This window comes from Colletes gigas, unplaced genomic scaffold, assembly GCF_013123115.1.
Source record: "Colletes gigas isolate AHSC1104 unplaced genomic scaffold, ASM1312311v1 Colletes_gigas_Sc00040, whole genome shotgun sequence".
Taxonomy (NCBI): domain Eukaryota; kingdom Metazoa; phylum Arthropoda; class Insecta; order Hymenoptera; family Colletidae; genus Colletes; species Colletes gigas.
The window spans coordinates 713,967-740,486 of record NW_025106669.1 but is presented as its reverse complement, the minus strand read 5'-3'; the positions used below and the strand labels follow the sequence as shown (position 1 = coordinate 740,486).

The 26,520-nt window shown below is 34.5% G+C and overlaps 1 protein-coding gene across 1 annotated transcript in view; it reads right to left on the bottom strand.

Annotated features, from left to right (window-relative positions):
* The window catches only part of LOC122402797 (neuromodulin), a 98,785-nt gene that overhangs the window by 44,548 nt on the left and 27,717 nt on the right, over nt 1-26,520 (bottom strand). The window contains exon 2 of the mRNA XM_043405896.1: nt 1,768-2,052. Coding sequence (XP_043261831.1) covers nt 1,768-2,052 — 285 coding nt within the window. The remainder of the gene's footprint in view (nt 1-1,767; nt 2,053-26,520) is intronic.

Here is a 26,520-nt window from a genome sequence, read left to right as displayed (position 1 = left end):
AAAAATATAAGAAATACTTAAAGTAAGATAAGAATTATTGTATTTAGGGGTTGAAAGAACCCTCTACGAAGCTCTTATTTTATCAATTTTATTAATAAATATAGGAATTTGCATAAAGATCAGCAGTCTACTTATTACTTATTATATATATCTGTATTATGTATCTGCATTATTCGTAATAACGAAATATATTGAGTTATTCAAAACCCCAACAGAAAATATACGTAACACAAAAAATTTGTACGAGATATTACAGATTAATTTGGAAACTAAATTCTCTACGCTGAGAATAAGTATTTCAAAATGTTTGTACGATGCAAGAAAAAGAAAAAATTGTGTAGTTATTTTTATAGATAAATATTTGAACACTAGCCAAATTAAATTTATCTGGGTTAGGTCTGGGTTAGGTCTGGGTTAGGTCTGGATTAGGTCTGGGTTAGGTCTGGATTAGGTCTGGGTTAGGTCTGGGTTAGGTCTGAGTTAGATCTGGTTAGGTCTGGGTTAGGTCTGGATTAGGTGTAGATTAGGTCTGGGTTAGGTCTGGATTAGGTCTGGGTTAGGTCTGGGTTAGGTGTGGGTTAGGTCTGCATTAGGTCTGGGTTAGGTCTGGGTTAGGTCTGAGTTAGATCTGGTTAGGTCTGGGTTAGGTCTGGATTAGTTCTGGGTTAGGTCTGGATTAGGTCTGGGTTAGGTCTGGGTTAGGTGTGGGTTAGGTCTGGGTTAGGTCTGGATTAGGTCTGCATTAGGTCTGGGTTAGGTCTGGGTTAGGTCTGAGTTAGATCTGGATAGGTCTGGGTTAGGTCTGGATTAGTTCTGGGTTAGGTCTGGGTTAGGTCTGGATTAGTTCTGGGTTAGGTCTGGGTTAGGTCTGGGTTAAATCTATTTAAAAAAAAATAAATCTATTCCCTAGGGGAATAAGGTTATCTATTAATCCAGACCTAACCCAGACCTAACCCAGACCTAACCCAGACCTAACCCAGACCTAACCCAGACCTAACCCAGACCTAACCCAGACCTAACCCAGACCTAACCCAGACCTAACCCAGACCTAACCCAGACCTAACCCAGACCTAACCCAGACCTAACCCAGACCTAACCCAGACCTAACCCAGACCTAACCCAGACCTAACCCAGCCCTAACCCAGACCTAACCCAGACCTAACCCAGACCTAACCCAGACCTAACCCAGACCTAACCCAGACCTAACCCAGACCTAACCCAGACCTAACCCAGACCTAACCCAGACCTAACCCAGACCTAACCCAGACCTAACCCAGACCTAACCCAGACCTAACCCAGACCTAACCCAGACCTAACCCAGACCTAACCCAGACCTAACCCAGACCTAACCCAGACCTAACCCAGACCTAACCCAGACCTAAACCAGACCTAACCCAGACCTAACCCAGACCTAATCCAGACCTAACCCAGACCAATTCATCGCTGATAACGGGGATTAGGTCTGGGTTAGGTTTGGGTTAGGTTTGGGTTAGGTCTGGGTTAGGTCTGTACCATTCAAACTATACACAGAATTATTTTCTGCGCACCCACCATTGTAGAAGCTATTACAGTGTGATTTATCGACACAAGCACGTAGAACAAACGAGCCAAAATGCGATCAAAGCGAACAGATAGCCATTTCGTTCAGTAAACTCTATAATTTCCCCCCCCTCCGCGAGAACGAAAGCATTTAGAAACGACGTGGACGGGCAAAAGGGAATTTTTAAATTAGAGGGACGATTCGAAGGGTTCGTAGGTGACACTCACCCTTGTCGTCGGCGCGGAATTCCTCCTGAAGTTGTTCTTTGGTAGGGTCTGGATCGGATTTGGTCCCCGTCTGCTTTGTCGAGGATTCAGTCTCTTTCATACTCTTCCTAACGTGTAGGCCGCGGAACGCCGCTTGTATTCTCGTCGCGGCTTTCTCCCTTTCTTGATCCGCGACTGTGTCTTCCTTTTCCTGCGACTCTTTTGGCTCCTTCGTCTCCCCTGACTTCTCGCGAGGGGACTCTTGCTCTACTTTCGCCGGGCTGCCCTCGGAAGCTTTTGGTATATCTGGAAATTTAAACATCGAAAAGTAAGTAAAGATCGAAAATATTCGTTTATATTTATACGTAGTAGTAGTAGTCACTTTATTGTGTTCCCCTTAGGGTTACAAGCCTCCTCCTTATCCTACAATCCTCCTTACACCCTTCATTAACTTAACCTCAACCTTAACCTAACTTATCTAGGTTTATATTTATACAATAAAGGATAACGAAGTCTGAGAAATACCTAATTCACGATAACTCGATAATTCTTGATAAACTTTGTTCCTTAGGAATACTTCCCCTCCAATCTTATTACAGGTGGCGCCACTTGGCCCGCGTGATTATTGGCGGGAGATTTCGAACGCCTCAACAGACTTTGCAGATATATTTATTCAATTTGTAAGTATGTACAGCATTTTTTTCATCAAAAAGTATTAAAAATTGGGGGAGTTATAAGTTATTGTTTTAAAAAACGCATTTAAAGTGGTTTTCATGGTATTTCAAGATCTAGCAGACCGACTGAGTTCAAATTTGGTGAAAATATTCAACAGACGCGCCTTTATCGATGAAAATAGAGATTTTTCGAAAATATTGAGATTTTTTTTAATATGCTAAAGGCAAAAGAAAGTTTAAAACTTTTTAAATGTAATCCTGATGAACAAAATTTGTCAAAACCCATTCACATAGTAATAAATAATAAAAATAACTTCTCCAACTAATTTATACGCGATTTAATCAATATTCTTCTGGTAAAAAATGTAAAATTGTAAATTTAAATATAGCTTATGTGTCAGTTTGTAGCACGCATTAGGAATATTTTATTCTGTGCTTTTTTTGGGGGTATTACGAAAATTGTATAATTGTAAAATTACGTCTCATTTATGTTCTAATCGTTCTCTTTTTTACGAAATTGTGAAGACACTTACGTTTTAATGCATAGAATTAGGTCCATGGAAAAGTTACGCTGTAATATTATATAACAGCGCGCGAATAAAAAGAAGACACGTTTTCACCGCTCGCGAGCCGGACAAAGTGATTATTCAGTCGTTAAAAATTGCGTTCTCTAGCGGCATTTTCCGGATTTATTCGACCAAAAATAAAAACTGGTTAAATTAATACGAACACGTGGAGAAAAATATGAAAAATAAATCAAATGTCTTATCTTGCACAAAGTAAACTTAATGTAGGAATCGATTGAACGTTAATTCCTTTTCAAACCATTTTAACACCAGATTTACGGAAGCCGTCAATTTGATTCCATATTTAAAATTGTAGAACGCGTAAATATTAATTTTTAACAACTTGCGTTGAATTTGCTTGATGCAATGGCACGAATGCATATTCTAATTAAAAGAAAAATCGTATTTTATGATAATCGTCAACACGAAAGGTATTAATAAATATACGCGCGATCAATGCCCGTAAATCTAGTGTTAATATTTTCTGTTTGAAAGAATTTTATTACGTGGCGACGTGTAAATTAAATGAAATAATAATCGCGAAGAATTATCGCCATTATTGGAGTGACCCTTGGTCTGGGTTAGGTCTGGGTTAGGTCTGGGTTAGGTCTGGGTTAGGTTTGGGTTAGGTCTGGTTTAGGTCTGTTTTAGGTCTGGGTTAGGTCTGGATTAGATCTGGATTAGGTCTGGGTTAGGTCTGGATTATATCTGGGTTAGGTCTGGGTTAGGTCTGGGTTAGGTCTGGATTATATCTGGGTTAGGTCTGGGTTAGGTCTGGGTTAGGTCTGGGTTAGGTCTGGGTTAGGTTGGGTTAGGTCTGGGTTAGGTCTGGGTTAGGTCTGGGTTAGGTCTGGGTTAGGTCTGGGTTAGGTCTGGGTTAGGTCTGGGTTAGGTCTGGGTTAGGTCTGGGTTAGGTCTGGGTTAGGTCTGGGTTAGGTCTGGGTTAGGTCTGGGTTAGGTCTGGGTTAGGTCTGGGTTAGGTCTGGGTTAGGTCTGGGTTAGGTCTGGATTAGGTCTGGGTTAGGTCTGGGTTAGGTCTGGATTAGGTCTGGGTTAGGTCTGGGTTAGGTCTGGGTTAGGTATGGGTTAAATCTATTTAAAAAAAAATAAATCTATTCCCTAGGGGAATAAGGTTATCTATAAATCCAGACCTAACCCAGACCTAACCCAGACCTAACCCAAATCTAATTCAGATCTAATCCAGACCTAACCCAGACCTAACTCAGATCTAATCCAGACCTAACCCAGACCTAACCCAGACCTAACCCAGACCTAACCCAGAACTAATCCAGACCTAACCCAGACCTAACCCAGAACTAATCCAGACCTAACCCAGACCTAACCCAGACCTAACCCAGAACTAATCCAGACCTAACCCAGACCTAACCGAGACCTAATACAGATCTAATACAGACCTAACCCAGATCTAATACAGACCTAACCCAGACCTAAACCAGACCTAACCCAAATCTAATCCAGACCTAACCCAGAGCTAACTCAGATCTAATCCAGACCTAATCCAGACCTAACTCAGATCTAATCCAGACCTAACCCAGACCTAACTCAGATCTAATCCAGACCTAACCCAGACCTAACCCAGATCTAATTCAGATCTAATACAGACCTAACCCAGACCTAACCCAAACCTAACCCAAACCTAACCCAAACCTAACCCCCGTTATCAGCGATGAATTGGTCTGGGTTAGGTCTGGGTTTTCAAATTTCGATTTTCCATTAATTAAAACAATGAACGTGTCTAAACAAAATTGAAGGTAGCTTTGCTTGGAACTTGAAAGGGAATTTCAAACTCCAAACTCCAAACTCGACGCCTTGCGTTTCGTTTTCAGTTTATTTGAAATGTGTGTTTCTGTGTAAGAATTCGTTCGAATTATATTATCTGATATAACGTATACACCGTCATCTATGCACGATTCAATAAAAATGTATCGTCGACCGAGAGATTTAATCAGAGACTTTGATGAAATCTGCGCGCTTCTATGCAATTCCCTTTGAACTCGTGTTTCGCGTAGCTCTGTTGATTAAGCTGCAGAGCTCTCCATCCTTCGGGAATTTGTGGAAACTTGGATCCCGGATGCTCCACTTCCGTTTTATCTAATACGTTGATCTCCCACCATTTAATATTCATTCTTATATTGTCGTTATCCTAATTGTAAGAGATTCGACGAGTAATTCGTTTTGTTTTCATTATTTCAGAAGAAAGTTAGACAAATAACCCTCTTTTACTGACTTTATAATGTACGTAGACCTTCCAGTTAGCTTCTAATACAAAACAGTTAATGTTTAGAATGTCTGACCATGAATGGTGATTCCCCTGAAATTCGACGAAATTGGAAAATTTCAAATCGTTCTGGAAAAAATATTCTTGGCTCTAGGGGTCAATTATAAGCATTTTTGGTGAATAGACATACCCTCGAAATCCTATCCATTTTCGAGACAAAAATTCGAGAAGGTGTGAAATTTTTCGACAAAATTAAAAAATTTCAAATCGTTCTAAAAAAAATATTCTCGGTTGCAGAGCTCAATTGCAATCAATTTTGGTCTATAGTCATTCCCCCGAAATCCTGCGCAATTTCGAGAAAAAAATTCGAGAAGGTTCGAAATTTTTCAATGAAATTAAAAAATTTGGAATCGTTTTGGAAAAATTATTTTCAGGCCCAGGGTTCAATTACAATCATTTTTGGTCATTAGACATACCCTCGAAATCCTGCCCACTTTCGAGAAAAAAATTCAGTAAGGGCGGAGCTTTAAATGTTAATAACTTTTTAACGAAGCCTCCATCAACAAATTGATATTCTTGATTTTCGCCCTATTTTGGCCTCTAGAATGTCCCATTAAAATCTTTACTAATGAAATATTGAATATTTCATAGATATACTCATTTTCATACATTTTAAAAATCAAATTCAAATTCAAAATCAAATCAATTCAAAAATCTTTAACTTTTCATCTGGGATTTGTAGTTTTATTTACAGCAAGTAGATTGCAACAATTTGGAACGAGAATCACTATCTCACACTCTTTTTACCGTGTTACATTATTTAAATAAATCGAAGACAAAAAGGGACGAAGCTGCCTTTAAACCATTTTGTTGTATTTTTCATTGTTCCGCAGTCATTCGGTGAGAAAGGGACGCCTACATTTTTTATAAAGATCGATTTTTACCCTTCCAAGCCCTATATAGCATCAATGAAAAATGAACCACTCTGTATGCCCCCGGTGTTACAAAATTTTCCGAATTTCCGGGTGTCCTAATTTCCCCGGAGGGTAACTAAAAAATTTAAGGTGAAATGTGAATCGGACGCCTCGATATTTCAGCTGGTTTCGACTATTTAACGGTCAAACAATCCAAAGAAAATTGGTATAAAATGATTAATTTATTGATAATGTCTCTATTAACAATTTATTGGCTATTTTTTTAAGTAATATCATATAATCAAAATATTTTCTTTTTACAGACACAACAAAACCAATCAAATATCATTATGTTATGTATTATTTTAATTATTTAATTCTTTAATAATTTGAATTCTTGTTTCATTTATAATAAATTTGTTTGACGTCCCACGGAAATTTTGTTTAGTACTTTTTCGTAGGTATCAATGAGCTCTACTTCCATACTAAATTTCATTGAGATACGTCCCCTATTGTGGAAGTTATGGACGTTTGAAGATTGGGTAATTTTTTATGGGGGTTTTCTCATTTTACGGGGTGAAGGATCAACTTTTCGAATATTCTTGGAATTTTTAGATATTCTTCACTAAAATACGCGTCGTTTGCGATTTTAAACATTAAAATCGTCCAATTCGTTCAGGAGTTATGACATTTTAAAGATTCGTATGAATTTTCAGGGAAGCATATCAATGTATGGTCAGACATATTTTCGGTAAGGAATTTTTTTCTCGAAAATGCGTAGGATTTCGAGGGTATGTGTAATAACCAAAAATGATTGTAATTGACCCCCGCAACCGAGAATAATTTTTTCAAAACGATTCGAAATTTTTTAATTTCGTCCAAAAATTTCAGTACCTACTCGAATTTTTTTCTCGAAAGTGATTAGGATTTCGAGGGTATGCATCTTAATAAAAAATGATTGTAATTGGCACCTGCGATCGAAAATAATTTTTCGAGACTGACTTGAAACTTTTCAATTTCGTCGAATTTAGGCACCTTGTCGATTTTACCTAAGAGGTCGTTTCTGATTTTTAGTAATTTTGTCTGACGCCCTACAGAAAAGTTGTCTAATACTTATTTGTAGGTACTCATGAGTTCTAATTTAGAAAAAAGTTTCATTGAAATATATTCACTATTGCAGGAGTTATGGCTGTTTGAAGATTGGGTCATTTCTTATGGGGGTTTTTCTCATTTTACGGGGTGAAGGATCAACTTTTCGAATATTTTTGCTATTTCTACGTATTCTCCATCTAAATACGCGTTGTTTGCCACGTGAAACATTAAAATACTTAAATCCATTCAAAAGTTATGACGTTTCAAAGAGTGACTTTTCTAGCTTGAAATTATATTTTCAATAAGGAATTTTTTTCTCGAAAATGGTTAGGATTTTGGGGGTGTGTCTATCGACCAAAAATGATTGTAATTAACCTCCCTAGATAAAAATAATTTTTTTAAAACGATTTGAAATTTTTATTCGCCGAAAAATTTAGGCACTTGGCAATTTTTCTTAAAAATTAGTTTTTCATTTTTAATAAATTTGTTCGACCTCCTACGGAAATTTCGTTTAGTACTTTTTTGCAGGTATCCATGAGCTCTACTCTGCCCCAAAATTTTATTAAAATATATTCACTATTGCAGGAGTTATGGCTGTTTGAAGATTGGGTCATTTCTTATGGGGGTTTTTCTCATTTTACGGGGTCAAGGATCAACTTTTCGAATATTTTTGGAATTTTTAGATATTCTTCACTTAAATACACGTTGTTTGCCGCGTGAAACATTAAAATCGTCCAATCCGTTCAGGAGTTATGACATTTTAAAGATTTGCTTGAAATTTCAGGGAAGCATATCAATGTATGGTCAGACATTAGATTTTCGGTAATTTTTTTCTCGAAAATGCGTAGGATTTCGAGGGTATGTCTATTGACCAAAAATGATTATAATTGACCCCTGTAGCTAAATATAATTTTTTTAGTATGATTTGAAATTTTTTTAATTTCATCTAAAAATTTCGATACCTACTCGAATTTTTTTCTCGAAAATGGTTCGGATTTCGAGGGTACGTGTAATAACCAAAAATGATTGTAATCGACTGCTGCAATTGACAATAATTTTTTTAGAACGATTTGGGACTTTAATTTGGAAAATTTAATTTCACTGTACTTTCACGGTCCCCAAATGATGGTTTCCGCAAAACAAAGAGCCCACGGTTCGAAACGAGAAAAATCAGCAGCGATTTCAGTTTCGTGGGTGCTCGTCCGTCCGCAAAACACGAAACTCATAAGTCTTCGTGGGAATAAAGAGCACAAAACGAAAAGAGAAATGGAAAACCCGACGGGAAAAAGATTGTACTTGCGTGATAACAAAAGAGGAGCAGTGAATCATTGCTTTCGTACCGCCAGTGACACGTGGCGCACACGTTGCACACGCGTCGTCCAATTACTGCCTCCGTGTTTCGCAAAAGCGGCCATTTTAAGGCGAGATTTCGCTACTCCCTGCGCCTCAAGGGCCCCCTTTCTCGCCACAGGGCACGAAACGCCCGCCAACATAAAGGGGAGAGCACGAAGAACGAGAGCGACGCTCGCAAAATTAAAACAGGAAATTTACAGAAGAACCGAATTGGGTAACATCCAGGTCAATTCCAAGAGATTTTAAGGAGATTGAAGGTCCGGTTGGTTACACTGGGGGATGTAAAACCAAGTCTTCTTCGACCTTTCGTCGATAATTATTTATTCCTCGACTTGGATCGCCGCCAGGATGTGGAAAAAGCGCGGCTGCGCGAGAAAATGTCGCATTTTTATCGGGAAACATACAGGAATTTTTATCTCGAAAGTGGGTAGGATTTCGGGGGTGTGTATAATCACCAAAAATGCTTGCAACTGACCCCTGTAACTGAACATAATTTTTTCAGAACGATTTGAAAGTTTTTATTTCGTCGTAAAATTTAGGCACCTACAATCCTTCGATTTTTCTTGAAAATTTGTTTTTCATTTTTAGTAATTTTCTTTGATGCTGTACAGAAAAGTTGTTTAATACTTTTTTGTAGGTACCCATGAGCTCTACTTTAGAAAAAAGTTTCATTGAAATATATTCACTATTGTAGGAGTTATGACTGTTTGAAAATTGGACTATTTTTATGGGGTTTTTCTCATTTTGCGTGGTGAAGGATCAACCTTTCGAATATTTTTGCAATTTCTACATATTCTGCATCTAAATACGCGTTGTTTGCCGCTTGAAACACTAAAATCCCCCAAACCGTTCAGAAGTTATGACATTTTAAAGATTCGTATGAAATTTCAGTGAAACATATCAATGGTATGGTCAGACATATTTTCGGTAAGAAATTTTTTTCTCGAAAATGCGTAGGATTTCGAGGGTATGTGTAATAACCAAAAATGATTGTAATTGACCCCCGCAACCGAGAATAATTTTTTCAAAACGATTCGAAATTTTTTAATTTCGTCCGAAAATTTCAGTACCTACTCGAATTTTTTTCTCGAAAATGATTAGGATTTCGAGGGTGTGCCTCTTAATAAAAAATGATTGTAATTGGCACCTGCGATCGAAAATAATTTTTCGCGATTGACTTGAAACTTTTCAATTTCGTCGAATTTAGGCACCTTGTCGATTTTACCTAAGAGGTCGTTTCTGATTTTTAGTAATTTTGTTTGACGTCCTACAGAAAAGTTGTCTAATACTTTTCTGTAGGTACTCATGAGCTCTACTTCAGAAAAAAGTTTCATTGAAATATATTCACTATTGCAGGAGTTATGGCTGTTTGAAGATTGGGTCATTTCTTATGGGGGTTTTTTCATTTTACGGGGCCATGGAACAATTTTTCGAATATTTTTGGAATTTTTAGATATTCTTCACTAAAATACGCGTTGTTTGCCGCGTGAAACATTAAAATACTTCAATCCATTCAAAAGTTATGACGTTTCAAAGAGTGACTTTTCTAGCTTGAAATTATATTTTCAATGAGGAATTTTTTTCTCGAAAATGGTTAGGATTTTGGGGGTGTGTCTATCGACCAAAAATGATTGTAATTAACCTCCCTAGTTAAAAATAATTTTTTTAAAACGATTTGAAATTTTTATTCGCCGAAAAATTTAGGCACTTGGCAATTTTTCTTAAAAATTCGTTTTTCATTTTTAATAAATTTGTTCGACGTCCTACGGAAATTTTGTTTAGTACTTTTTTGCAGGTATCGATGAGCTCTACTCTGCCCCAAAATTTCATTAAAATATATTCACTATTGCAGGAGTTATGGCTGTTTGAAGATTGGGTCATTTCTTATAGGGGTTTTTTCATTTTACGGGGTGAAGGATCAACTTTTCGAATATTTTTGGAATTTTTAGATATTCTTCACTAAAATACGCGTTGTTTGCCGTTTGAAACATTAAAATACTTCAATCCATTCAAAAGTTATGACATTTTAAAGATTCGCATGAATTTTCAGGGAAGCATATCAATGGTATGGTCAGACATATTTTCGGTAAGGAATTTTTTTCTCGATAATGCGTAGGATTTCGAGGGTATGTCTATTCACCAAAAGTGCTCGTAATTGACTCCTGCAAATGAATATAATTTTTTTAGTAGGATTCGAAGTTTTTCAATTTCGTCCAAAAATTTCAGTACCTACTAGAATTTTTTTCTCGATAATGCGTATGATTTCTGGGGTATGTATAATGACAAAAAATAATTGCAATCGACCCCTGTAACGAAATATAATTTTTTTAGTTGGATTTGAAAGTTTTTAATTTGATCGAAAATTCTTTAAAATACTTACTTCTCTATTTTTAATTTTGAATCCAACCCTGTTGAGTGATCAAATTAATTCTTTTAGCGTGGAATATTTGGTATATGTACGTATGTATATAAATAAGAAATGATTTTTTTTTGCATCTGGATATGTCACGTAAGGAAGGCGAACAAGTTTCACGGTTCACCGAATTGTGCTCAAAGGGTGTATTTATACCGATAAAGATAGTGCCCTAGATTCAGAAACCGTGCACTATATCACTGACAATGTGTCACTACTATCGATCACCCTCCATTAAAGTTACTTCGTTAAATGTTCTTTCGCTTGTAATGAATCGTTCTCCTTTTTCCAACACGTTTCAAACGTTTTCACCCAAATCAACGTAAAATTCGATGTTTATATAGATACCTGATGTTTCTATGAAATTTTTGGCAATTTTTCGGTCCCAGAAGTTCCTTATTTCGCTGTTCAACGTTAAAACTTCACGATAATTTCGAACACTTATTAAACTAACATGTTATTTAATATACTGCGAAAGTTGCATTATAAAAATCGTTAATTGTCGAATTATTGTCGAAAATTATCGCCAGGAAGAGTTTTAATTACAGAATTTAAATAGAAACGTAAAAATCAAGGTGAAGTAATTCAACAAACTTCAATTATGACAAATCAAATTTTTCAAAATTTAAAAATTCAAGTTTTTTTACAAAATTTTCGCTCAATTTTATTTGATAGAAACTGGAGATATAGTAATAACAATATTACAATGTTAATTAAAAGAAAATTAATTTCTTGAATTTTATGTTTTTATCATTTAATTTATAATTTTATGGTCCCTTAATGGTTTCCCAATACTATAACATTTTTAACACGGAATGACACTATTTCAACGATCATAACAGTCATCTAGATGGGAAAAAAATTGATTTCTTTTTCCCCCTAATTTAATATAAACAGTCGCAGAATACCACAAACATCGACGTTTTAGAAAATAGGGGGAAACGAATGAGTGGATTGGTGAGTGTTGTATGGGTCTAAAATGACCCAGCGTGTGTTAAAGGGGCGACGATTGATTGCCAAAGGGGCTACCTGTTCCCCCCACGTTTCTCTCCCACGTGAACGCGTATTTTTACACGCGAATTCCGGATCACCGACGTTTGAAAACCTCGACGAAGCGAGAACATTTCGCTATAAGCAGCTTTGTTCAAACTAAAGTGCTATGTGCGAGCTAGCTGGGTTAACGAGCGCAGAATGAATTATAAAGACTGTCGCGATGACGTCTTTTCTTTCTTGGGAAACGTTCACGCGAAAAAAAAAAATTTTTAATCGTTTTGAAAAAATTATTTTTGGTTGCGATGGTCAATTATAAGCATTTTTGGTCAATACACATATCCTCGAAATCCTACGCATTTTCGAGAAAAAAATTACCGAAAATCTAATGTCTGACCATACATTGATATGCTTCCCTGAAATTTCAAGCAAATCTTTAAAATGTCATAACTTCTGAACGGATTGGACGATTTTAATGTTTCACGCGGCAAACAACGTGTATTTTAGTGAAGAATATCTAAAAATTCCAAAAATATTCGAAAAGTTGATCCTTCACCCCGTAAAATGAAAAAACCCCCATAAGAAATGACCCAATCTTCAAACAGCCATAACTCCTGCAATAGTGAATATATTTTAATGAAATTTTGGGGCAGAGTAGAGCTCATCGATACCTGCAAAAAAGTACTAAACAAAATTTCCGTAGGACGTCGAACAAATTTATTAAAAATGAAAAACGAATTTTTAAGAAAAATTGCCAAGTGCCTAAATTCTTCGGCGATTAAAAATTTCAAATCGTTTTAAAAAAATTATTTTTAACTAGGGAGGTTAATTACAATCATTTTTGGTCGATAGACACACCCCCAAAATCCTAACCATTTTCGAGAAAAAAATTCCTCATTGAAAATATAATTTCAAGCTAGAAAAGTCACTCTTTGAAACGTCATAACTTTTGAATGGATTTAAGTATTTTAATGTTTCACGCGGCAAACAACGCGTACTTTAGTGAAGAATATCTAAAAATTCCAAAAATATTCGAAAAGTTGATCCTTGACCCCGTAAAATGAAAACACCCCCATAAGAAATGACCCAATCTTCAAACAGCCATAACTCCTGCAATAGTGAATATATTTTAATGAAATTTTGGGGCAGAGTAGAGCTCATCGATACCTGCAAAAAAGTACTAAACAAAATTTCCGTAGGACGTCGAACAAATTTATTAAAAATGAAAAACGAATTTTTAAGAAAAATTGCCAAGTGCCTAAATTCTTCGGCGAATAAAAATTTCAAATCGTTTTAAAAAAATTATTTTTAACTAGGGAGGTTAATTACAATCATTTTTGGTCGATAGACACACCCCCAAAATCCTAACCATTTTCGAGAAAAAAATTCCTCATTGAAAATATAATTTCAAGCTAGAAAAGTCACTCTTTGAAACGTCATAACTTTTGAATGGATTGAAGTATTTTAATGTTTCACGCGGCAAACAACGCGTATTTTAGTGAAGAATATCTAAAAATTCCAAAAATATTCGAAAAGTTGATCCTTCACCCCGTAAAATGAAAAAACCCCCATAAGAAATGACCCAATCTTCAAACAGCCATAACTCCTGCAATAGTGAATATATTTTAATGAAATTTTGGGGCAGAGTAGAGCTCATCGATACCTGCAAAAAAGTACTAAACAAAATTTCCGTAGGACGTCGAACAAATTTATTAAAAATGAAAAACGAATTTTTAAGAAAAATTGCCAAGTGCCTAAATTCTTCGGCGATTAAAAATTTCAAATCGTTTTAAAAAAATTATTTTTAACTAGGGAGGTTAATTACAATCATTTTTGGTCGATAGACACACCCCCAAAATCCTAACCATTTTCGAGAAAAAATTCCTCATTGAAAATATAATTTCAAGCTAGAAAAGTCACTCTTTGAAACGTCATAACTTTTGAATGGATTGAAGTATTTTAATGTTTCACGCGGCAAACAACGCGTATTTTAGTGAAGAATATCTAAAAATTCCAAAAATATTCGAAAAGTTGATCCTTCACCCCGTAAAATGAAAAAACCCCCATAAGAAATGACCCAATCTTCAAATAGCCATAACTCCTGCAATAGTGAATATATTTTAATGAAATTTTGGGGCAGAGTAGAGCTCATCGATACCTGCAAAAAAGTACTAAACAAAATTTCCGTAGGACGTCGAACAAATTTATTAAAAATGAAAAACGAATTTTTAAGAAAAATTGCCAAGTGCCTAAATTCTTCGGCGATTAAAAATTTCAAATCGTTTTAAAAAAATTATTTTTAACTAGGGAGGTTAATTACAATCATTTTTGGTCGATAGACACACCCCCAAAATCCTAACCATTTTCGAGAAAAAAATTCCTCATTGAAAATATAATTTCAAGCTAGAAAAGTCACTCTTTGAAACGTCATAACTTTTGAATGGATTTAAGTATTTTAATGTTTCACGCGGCAAACAACGCGTACTTTAGTGAAGAATATCTAAAAATTCCAAAAATATTCGAAAAGTTGATCCTTGACCCCGTAAAATGAAAACACCCCCATAAGAAATGACCCAATCTTCAAACAGCCATAACTCCTGCAATAGTGAATATATTTCAATGAAACTTTTTTCTGAAGTAGAGCTCATGTGTACCTACAGAAAAGTATTAGACAACTTTTCTGTAGGGCGTCAAACAAAATTACTAAAAATCAGAAACGACCTCTTAGGTAAAATCGACAGGGTGCCTAAATTCGACGAAATTGAAAAGTTTCAAGTCAATCGCGAAAAATTATTTTCGATCGCAGGTGCCAATTACAATCATTTTTTATTAAGAGGCACACCCTCGAAATCCTAATCATTTTCGAGAAAAAAATTCGAGTAGGTACTGAAATTTTCGGACGAAATTAAAAAATTTCGAATCGTTTTGAAAAAATTATTCTCGGTTGCGGGGGTCAATTACAATCATTTTTGGTTATTACACATACCCTCGAAATCCTACGCATTTTCGAGAAAAAAATTCCTTACCGAAAATATGTCTGACCATACATTGATATGCTTCCCTGAAATTTCATGCGGATCTTTAAAACGTCATAACTTCTGAACGGATTGGACGATTTTAATGTTTCAAACGGCAAACAACGCGTATTTTAGTGAAGAATATCTAAAAATTCCAAAAATATTCGAAAAGTTGATCCTTGACCCCGTAAAATGAGAAAACCCCCCATAAGAAATGACCCAATCTTCAAACAGCCATAACTCCTGCAATAGTGAATATATTTCAATGAAACTTTTTTCTGAAGTAGAGCCCATAGGTACTTACAAAAAAGTATTAAACAAATTTTCTGTAGGGCGTGAAACAAAATGACTAAAAATGAAAAACAAATTTTCAAGAAAAATCGAAGGATTGCAGGTGCCTTCGACGAAAAAAGAACATTTCAAATCGTTATAAAAAAATTATTTTCCATCGCGGGAGTCAATTGCAATCATTTTTGGTGAAGACACATCATCGAAACACTATTGATTACCCCAGAATGTAAATCAATTGCATCGAAAGAATAAAAATCTGCGAAAAATTATAGAAAATTTTACGTAATTTGTTAGTGTTAAAAATAAGTGCGATAAAATGGAGGAACGTTTACGTATTCCGCGTAACAATCTTCGAGTACGTGACACCGTATCGCTCTCTTACGTAACACCATCGATCAGTAAAGTTCCCACCGCAAAAAAAGGGTTAAAATGAAAAGTTATTTTATTCGTCAAATAATTCGTTTTAATTCGTTTTAACTTGTTAAACTCTATGATTTCTTTATATCAGTAATAACGTGGAGAATCTAAAGACATTTTCATCGATATTTAATTGAAGAAACAAACATGTCAAATGTGTTATAGATACTTTGATTTGGTAATTTTTAATTTCTCAAGTACCTCATTCCTTCATTTGGAATGGAAACGTGTTATTTCCAGCTTGATATCCTATTTTGTTCATCAAATAATTCGTTTTAATTCGTTTTAACTTGTTAAACTCTGTGATTTCTTTATATCAGTAACGTGGAGACTCTAAAGACATTTTCATTGATATTTAATTGAAAAAACTTTGTTTTTCTTTTATTTTTTAGATACTTTGACTTGGTAATGATATAACAATAGTTTAAATCACTCAGTATCGAATTAAATTGTCGATGGAAGTGAATGACTGTAGTTTAATGTAAGTTTTAATTCATATTAAGTTGAATTTAACCGATATTGCTCAAGATAGATTATACCGTTTGTATAAAAAAATTATTTTAGTACTTCCTGGCGTGAAACGTTCCCCGTTTTACTTTCTGCGACACAAATAAACAACGCTTTGCTGCTACTTACCCTAGAAAGGGTATCAAAGACAGGAAGGGTCGGGACAATGTCTCGGTTACTATCGATTCTATCGAATTTCATTTCCAACAACTTTCGTTTAATATAAAAATAATAAAAAATTTCAAATCGTTCTGGAAAAAATATTTTCAGTTGCAGGTGTGAATTACAATCATTTTTGGTGAATAGACATACCCTCGAAATCCTAACCATTTTCGAGAAAAAAATTCGAGAAGGTATGAAATTTTACGATAAAATTAGAAAATTTCAAATCGTTTTGAAAAAATTATTATTGGTTGCGGGGGTCAATTATAAGCATTTTTGGTGGAGAGACGTACCCTCGAAATCCTAACCATTTTCGAGAAAAAAATTCGAGAAGCTATGAAATTTTACGATAAAATTAGAAAATTTCAAATCGTTTTGAAAAAATTATTATTGGTTGCGGGGGGTCAATTATAAGCATTTTTGGTGGAGAGACGTACCCTCGAAATCCTAACCATTTTCGAGAAAAAAAATTCGAGAAGCTATGAAATTGTTCGATAAAATTAGAAAATTTCAAATCGTTTTGAAAAAATTATTATTGGTTGCGGGGGTCAATTATAAGCATTTTTGGTGGAGAGACGTACCCTCGAAATCCTAACCATTTTCGAGAAAAAAATTCGAGAAGGTATGAAATTTTACGATAAAATTAGAAAATTTCAAATCGTTTTGAAAAAATTATTATTGGTTGCGGGGGTCAATTATAAGCATTTTTGGTGGAGAGACGTACCCTCGAAATCCTAACCATTTTCGAGAAAAAAATTCGAGAAGGTATGAAATTTTACGATAAAATTAGAAAATTTCAAATCGTTTTGAAAAAATTATTATTGGTTGCGGGGGTCAATTATAAGCATTTTTGGTGGAGAGACGTACCCTCGAAATCCTAACCATTTTCGAGAAAAAAATTCGAGAAGCTATGAAATTTTACGATAAAATTAGAAAATTTCAAATCGTTTTGAAAAAATTATTATTGGTTGCGGGGGGTCAATTATAAGCATTTTTGGTGGAGAGACGTACCCTCGAAATCCTAACCATTTTCGAGAAAAAAATTCGAGAAGCTATGAAATTTTACGATAAAATTAGAAAATTTCAAATCGTTTTGAAAAAATTATTATTGGTTGCGGGGGTCAATTATAAGCATTTTTGGTGGAGAGACGTACCCTCGAAATCCTAACCATTTTCGAGAAAAAAATTCGAGAAGCTATGAAATTTTACGATAAAATTAGAAAATTTCAAATCGTTTTGAAAAAATTATTATTGGTTGCGGGGGTCAATTATAAGCATTTTTGGTGGAGAGACGTACCCTCGAAATCCTAACCATTTTCGAGAAAAAAATTCGAGAAGCTATGAAATTTTACGATAAAATTAGAAAATTTCAAATCGTTTTGAAAAAATTATTATTGGTTGCGGGGGGTCAATTATAAGCATTTTTGGTGGAGAGACGTACCCTCGAAATCCTAACCATTTTCGAGAAAAAAATTCGAGAAGCTATGAAATTTTACGATAAAATTAGAAAATTTCAAATCGTTTTGAAAAAATTATTATTGGTTGCGGGGGTCAATTATAAGCATTTTTGGTGGAGAGACGTACCCTCGAAATCCTAACCATTTTCGAGAAAAAAAATTCGAGAAGCTATGAAATTGTTCGATAAAATTAGAAAATTTCAAATCGTTTTGAAAAAATTATTATTGGTTGCGGGGGTCAATTATAAGCATTTTTGGTGGAGAGACGTACCCTCGAAATCCTAACCATTTTCGAGAAAAAAATTCGAGAAGGTATGAAATTTTACGATAAAATTAGAAAATTTCAAATCGTTTTGAAAAAATTATTATTGGTTGCGGGGGTCAATTATAAGCATTTTTGGTGGAGAGACGTACCCTCGAAATCCTAACCATTTTCGAGAAAAAAATTCGAGAAGGTATGAAATTTTACGATAAAATTAGAAAATTTCAAATCGTTTTGAAAAAATTATTATTGGTTGCGGGGGGTCAATTATAAGCATTTTTGGTGGAGAGACGTACCCTCGAAATCCTAACCATTTTCGAGAAAAAAATTCGAGAAGCTATGAAATTTTACGATAAAATTAGAAAATTTCAAATCGTTTTGAAAAAATTATTATTGGTTGCGGGGGTCAATTATAAGCATTTTTGGTGGAGAGACGTACCCTCGAAATCCTAACCATTTTCGAGAAAAAATTCGAGAAGCTATGAAATTTTACGATAAAATTAGAAAATTTCAAATCGTTTTGAAAAAATTATTATTGGTTGCGGGGGTCAATTATAAGCATTTTTGGTGGAGAGACGTACCCTCGAAATCCTAACCATTTTCGAGAAAAAAATTCGAGAAGCTATGAAATTTTACGATAAAATTAGAAAATTTCAAATCGTTTTGAAAAAATTATTATTGGTTGCGGGGGTCAATTATAAGCATTTTTGGTGGAGAGACGTACCCTCGAAATCCTAACCATTTTCGAGAAAAAAATTCGAGAAGCTATGAAATTTTACGATAAAATTAGAAAATTTCAAATCGTTTTGAAAAAATTATTATTGGTTGCGGGGGTCAATTATAAGCATTTTTGGTGGAGAGACGTACCCTCGAAATCCTAACCATTTTCGAGAAAAAAATTCGAGAAGCTATGAAATTTTACGATAAAATTAGAAAATTTCAAATCGTTTTGAAAAAATTATTATTGGTTGCGGGGGTCAATTATAAGCATTTTTGGTGGAGAGACGTACCCTCGAAATCCTAACCATTTTCGAGAAAAAAATTCGAGAAGGTATGAAATTTTACGATAAAATTAGAAAATTTCAAATCGTTTTGAAAAAATTATTATTGGTTGCGGGGGTCAATTATAAGCATTTTTGGTGGAGAGACGTACCCTCGAAATCCTAACCATTTTCGAGAAAAAAATTCGAGAAGCTATGAAATTTTACGATAAAATTAGAAAATTTCAAATCGTTTTGAAAAAATTATTATTGGTTGCGGGGGGTCAATTATAAGCATTTTTGGTGGAGAGACGTACCCTCGAAATCCTAACCATTTTCGAGAAAAAAATTCGAGAAGCTATGAAATTTTACGATAAAATTAGAAAATTTCAAATCGTTTTGAAAAAATTATTATTGGTTGCGGGGGTCAATTATAAGCATTTTTGGTGGAGAGACGTACCCTCGAAATCCTAACCATTTTCGAGAAAAAAATTCGAGAAGCTATGAAATTTTACGATAAAATTAGAAAATTTCAAATCGTTTTGAAAAAATTATTATTGGTTGCGGGGGGTCAATTATAAGCATTTTTGGTGGAGAGACGTACCCTCGAAATCCTAACCATTTTCGAGAAAAAAATTCGAGAAGCTATGAAATTTTACGATAAAATTAGAAAATTTCAAATCGTTTTGAAAAAATTATTATTGGTTGCGGGGGTCAATTATAAGCATTTTTGGTGGAGAGACGTACCCTCGAAATCCTAACCATTTTCGAGAAAAAAATTCGAGAAGCTATGAAATTTTACGATAAAATTAGAAAATTTCAAATCGTTTTGAAAAAATTATTATTGGTTGCGGGGGTCAATTATAAGCATTTTTGGTGGAGAGACGTACCCTCGAAATCCTAACCATTTTCGAGAAAAAAATTCGAGAAGGTATGAAATTTTACGATAAAATTAGAAAATTTCAAATCGTTCTAGAAAAAATATTTTTAATTGCAGGGATGGATTACAATCATTTTTGGTGAATAGACATACCCTCGAATTCCTAACCATTTTCGAGAAAAAAATTCCTTACCGAAAATATAATTTCAGAACTAAAAATGTCACTCCAAAATTACGTGCGTATCTTTGAAACGTCATAACTTTGGAATGGATTGAAGGATTTTAATGTTTCACGCGGCAAACAACGCGTATTCAGATGGAGAATACGTAGAAATTCTAACAATATTGAAAAAGTTGTTCCTTGACCCCGTAAAGTTAGAAAAACCCTCATAAAAATGGTCCAATCTTCAAACAGCCATAACTCCTACAATAGTGAATATATCTCAATGAAATTTTGGGGCAGAGTAGAGCTCACGGATACCTGTAAAAAAATACTAAACAAAATTTCCGTAGGACGTCGAACAAATTTGTTAAAAATGAAAAACGAATTTTTAAGAATAATTGACGAGTGCCTAAATTTTTCGGCGAAAAAAAATTTCAAATCATACTAAAAAAATTATATATAGTTACAGAGGTTAATTACAATCATTTTTGGTGAATAGACATACCCTCGAAATCCTAACCATTTTCGAGAAAAAAATTCCTTAGCGAAAATATAATTTCAAGCTAGAAAGGTCACTCTTTGAAACGTCATAACTTTTGAATGGATTGAAGGATTTTAATGTTTCACGCGGCAAACAACGCGTATTCAGATGGAGAATACGTAGAAATTCTAACAATATTGAAAAAGTTGTTCCTTGACCCCGCAAAATTAGAAAAACCCCCATAAAAATGGTCCAATTTCCAAACAGCCATAACTCCTACAATAGTGAATATATCTCAATGAAATTTTGGGGCAGAGTAGAGCTCACGGATACCTGTAAAAAAGTACTAAACAAAATTTCCGTAGGACGTCGAACAAATTTGTTAAAAATGAAAAACGAATTTTTAGGAATAATTGACGAGTGCCTAAATTTTTCGGCGAAAAAAAATTTCAAATCATACTAAAAAAATTATATATAGTTACAGAGGTTAATTACAATCATTTTTGGTGAATAGACATACCCTCGAAATCCTAACCATTTTCGAGAAAAAAATTCCTTAGCGAAAATATAATTTCAAGCTAGAAAGGTCACTCTTTGAAACGTCATAACTTTTGAATGGATTGAAGGATTTTAATGTTTCACGCGGCAAACAACGCGTATTCAGATGAAGAATACGTAGAAATTCTAACAATATTGAAAAAGTTGTTCCTTGACCCCGTAAAGTTAGAAAAAACCCCCATAAAAATGGCCCAATCTTCAAACAGCCATAACTCCCGCAATAGTGAATACATTTCAATGAAACTTTTTTCTGGCTTAGAGCTCATGAGTACCTACAAAAAAGTATTAGACAACTTTTCTGTAGGGCGTCAAACAAAATTACTAAAAATCAGAAACTACCTATTAGGTAAAATCGACAGGGTGCCTAAATTCGACGAAATTGAAATGTTTCAAGTCGGATTATTTTTGCAAAATAAATTGATCTCTCGATACGGAGTTACCACAGACTGCTCTCTTAATCGTGTTCTGCGCAGCGTAATCGTGTTACGCAACTGATCCCGACCTTCGTAAAATTTCTCGAGTTTGTGCTAATGTAACACGTCATATCGTCGGGATCAGTTCGAAAAATACGCTCCTTCGGATACCCAGTAGAGTGTCGGTTGATTTAAAAAAATTATACGAAACAGAATTCAATTTAAAAATGGCCTAAAAACAAATTTTAATCGGACTTAATAACAAAAGTTCCTTTTTTAAGGCATCCAAGGAAATTTGTGTATTCAATTAGTACAGAAATGTTATTTAGAATATTGGAAAAAGAGAGAGAGAGAGAGAGAGAGAGAGAGAGAAAGTTAAGAACTTGTATTTGGACCAACTATTGTCACGCTTTCAAAAACGAAAGAATTTCGAAATTTTTCTAGATTAAAATCTGATTCAAGTTTCTTAGTTTACTGATTGTAAGAAAAATCAAAAATGGATACAATTTCCTAAAAAAGCCGAAAATCTCAATATTTTTCGGGTTGTTACGGTACTGAATTAACGATACGCTATCATTTTAGTAAAATACTAAAAAAAAAGGTGTACTATAAATAAAGTAAAAGGTCACATTTTTACGAGGCTATCTGTGTGTTCGATTCTTAAAATAATTAAGAAAAAAAATCGAAACGAAGAAGGACAACAACAAACTTTGACTGAAACCAATGACTGAGGAATTGGGATTGAATTTGTTAATGTTGGAAACATCGAGTTACATAGCGACTCGCGCCAGGCAGAGTGTCGGGGAAGCCCCGATGGGAATATTGCCAGCAATAATTCCACGTCAAACGCAAATGTACCGAGTTACATTAATCGTCACACGCGTCGTTGCCAGTCTCACGATCACGTAGGCTCGTGATAGCTGCGTTTCTTTAACACTAAACCCCCACTATGAACGATCGAACGATCGTTTTTTAAATTTTGTTTAGAATTTCTAACATAGAATGATGATTTAGCAGCCAGTTAACTTCGTTACTTTTATTATAGTATACCTAGAGTGAATTCTACAATATTTATTTCTATTGTTATTGTTTGTTTTCTGAGACAAATATGTAGTTTCTTAAGTCATTTAACCTGTTGTTTAATATTTTTTTGTAAAAAAAAAAAAGGGTAAAAGTTTGGTATCAAAATGGGGGAAAATTTTAATGGGAGATTTTAGAGGCGAAAACAAGACGAAAATCGAGAATAGCAATTTGTTGATTGTGGCTTCGTTAAAAAGTTATTAATATTTAAAGTTCCACCAGTAATGAATTTTTTTCTCGAAAATTGGTAGGATTTCGGGGATACGTCTATCGGCCAAAAATGATTGCAATTAACCCCTGTAACTATGTATAATTTTTTTACTATGATTTGAAAATTTTCAATTTTGTCGAAAAATTTCACACCGTCTCGAATTTTTTTCACGAAAATAGGAAGGATTATGAAGGTATGTCTAACGACAAAAACTGATTGTAATTAACCCCTGTAACTATGCATAATTTTTTTACTACGATTTGACATTTTTTAATTTTGTCGAAAAAATTTTACATATTCTCGAATTTTTTTCTCGAAAATGGATAGGATTTTAGGGGTATGTCTATTGACCAAAATTGATTGTAATTAACCCCTGTAACTATATATAATTTTTTTAGTATGATTTGAAATTTTTTTTCTTCATAGGCACCTACCCCCTGTCGATTTTTCTTGAAAATTCGTTTTTCATTTTTAGTAATTTTGTTTGACGCTCGACAGAAATGTTTTGTAACACTTTTTTGTAGGTACCTAGGAGCTCTACTTCAGAAAAAAGTTTCATTTAAATATGTTCACTATTGCAGGAGTTATGGTCGTTTGAAAATTGAACCATTTTCATCGGGTTTTTCTCATTTTGCGGGGTGAAGGATCAACTTTTCGAATATTTTTGCTATTTCTACGTATTCTCCATCTAAATACGCGTTGTTTGCCTTTTTAAACATTAAAATTGTCCAATGCGTTCAGGAGTTATGACATTTTAAAGATTCGCATGAATTTTCAGTGAAACATATCAATGGTATGGTCAGACATTATAATTTTCGGCGAAGAATTTTTTTCTCGAAACTGAGTAGGATTTCGAGGGTATGTCTATTCACCAAAAATGATTGTAATTAACCCCCACAGTCGAGAATAATTTTTTCAAAACGATTTGAAATTTTTTATTTCATCGAAAAATTTGTCCATTTACTGAATTTTTTTCTCGAAAATGGTTAGGATTTCCAGGGTATGTCTATTCACCAAAAATTATTGTAATCGACCCCTGCAATTAAAAATATTTTTTCCAGAACGATTTGAAATTTTAATAATATTATTATTTCGTGAATAAAACAAATTTGTTGAAATCAAACATTATTTCTCTATAATTTGTACAATATTATTATTTCGTGAATAAAACTAATCGAAATATTAAATACTTATGTTTTACAAGGAAACAACGATTATTTTTTATCTCAAAACTATACAAAAACTGACACATGAAATATTTAAAAAAAAAATTTCTTTGGAAGGGCAGAAAATTAAAATTTCATTGTTTCTGCATCACTTAAAAGATTCTTTTTACTCTAATTAAAGAATACAGGCAAATTTCATAAAACAGTCACACAATTTTGATTTTTTCAGAATTAGCGTTAGATTTAGAGTTTTAGATTTTTTTCTGAGATAAAAAAAAAGTAACGAATAAGGGCTAAACAAATATTCCAGGCGAATGTATTCGCACCTCAGAGAGTGTCACGAGCGTCACTCCGCTTCCTACACGTCGTTATTTTTAGAAAACCATTGTAATATGCAAAATCTGAAGCAGCCCTGAAAGTGGGATTAAGAGGGATGCCTACTCATCCCTTGTAAACCCGCCTTACAGGTCACTGCATCTTTCAAGCCTAAACCTAGCAGCCCTGACCATGCTATCTCCCTCAATTGTACTAAAAAAAATTCCTAAAAATCGTTAAAATCGATGGGGGAAAGCCACCAGTTCAGATTTCTCCCCCTCTTGCATTCAATTTCAATTCTCCACTTTGCAAACAGTCGAAAAATACTATTAATTGTCTAAAATTAAACGAGTAAAATTAACTCGATGGCCCTGACCATGGTATCTCCCTCAATTGTACTTAAAAAAATTCCTAACAATCGTTAAAATCGATGGGGAAAAGCCACCAGTTCAGATTTCTCCCCCTCTTGCATTCAATTTCAATTCTCCACTTTGCAAACAGTCGAAAAATACTATTAACACTTTACCGACCGATAAAACAGTTGATTAATCGGCTCACGGTCGGTAAACGTCGACCGATAAAACAGTTGATTAATAGGCTATCGGTCGGTAAGCGTTGGCCGGTAAAACAGTCGATTAATAGGCTATCGGTCGGTAAAGTGTTAATTGTCTAAAATTAAACGAGTAAAATTAACTCGATGGCCCTGACCATGGTATCTCCCTCAATTGTACTCAAAAAAATTCCTAAAAATCGTTAAAATCGATGGGGGAAAGCCACCAGTTCAGATTTCTCCCCCTCTTGCATTCAATTTCAATTCTCCACTTTGCAAACAGTCGAAAAATACTATTAATTGTCTAAAATTAAACGAGTAAAATTAACTCGATGGCCCTGACCATGGTATCTCCCTCAATTGTACTTAAAAAAATTCCTAACAATCGTTAAAATCGATGGGGGAAAGCCACCTGTTCAGATTTCTCCCCTTCTTGCATTCAATTTCAATTCTCCACTTTGCAAACAGTCGAAAAATACTATTAACACTTTACCGACCGATAAAACAGTTGATTAATCGGCTCTCGGTCGGTAAACGTCGACCGATAAAACAGTTGATTAATAGGCTATCGGTCGGTAAGCGTTGGCCGGTAAAACAGTTGATTAATCGGCTCTCGGTCGGTAAACGTCGATAAAACAGTCGATTAATAGGCTATCGGTCGGTAAAGTGTTAATTGTCTAAAATTAAACGAGTAAAATTAACTCGATGGCCCTGACCATGGTATCTCCCTCAATTGTACTCAAAAAAATTCCTAAAAATCGTTAAAATCGATGGGGGAAAGCCACCAGTTCAGATTTCTCCCCCTCTTGCATTCAATTTCAATTCTCCACTTTGCAAACAGTCGAAAAATACTATTAATTGTCTAAAATTAAACGAGTAAAATTAACTCGATGGCCCTGACCATGGTATCTCCCTCAATTGTACTTAAAAAAATTCCTAACAATCGTTAAAATCGATGGGGAAAAGCCACCAGTTCAGATTTCTCCCCCTCTTGCATTCAATTTCAATTCTCCACTTTGCAAACAGTCGAAAAATACTATTAACACTTTACCGACCGATAAAACAGTTGATTAATCGGCTCTCGGTCGGTAAACGTCGACCGATAAAACAGTTGATTAATAGGCTATCGGTCGGTAAGCGTTGGCCGGTAAAACAGTTGATTAATCGGCTCTCGGTCGGTAAACGTCGATAAAACAGTCGATTAATAGGCTATCGGTCGGTAAAGTGTTAATTGTCTAAAATTAAGAGTAAAATTGACTCGATGGACGTGAAATTTCCCGAAGTTAGAGTGATTTCGATTCGTAGGTGTATTCGATGCCACATATGGACATATGTCAACAGAGTCACGTTCGATACTATAAATTGCAGAGGGGGCGATTCTATTTTTTTCTCTGTTCTTAGGTGTTCTTGCACTATTTGACAATGTTCTGCTCTGAGTCGTGTCATGGTATCTCCTTCTTTTCGTGCTGCAAATGGCAATTACTTGCCATGGAAATTACACACGTGTTTCGACCAGTTACATGTTCTTGACGTCAAGTTTCACAATTATCGGACCATTCACTCATTTATAAATCAAAATCAACAGATTTTTACATTCACGAGATATTTATAAAACAACTCTAT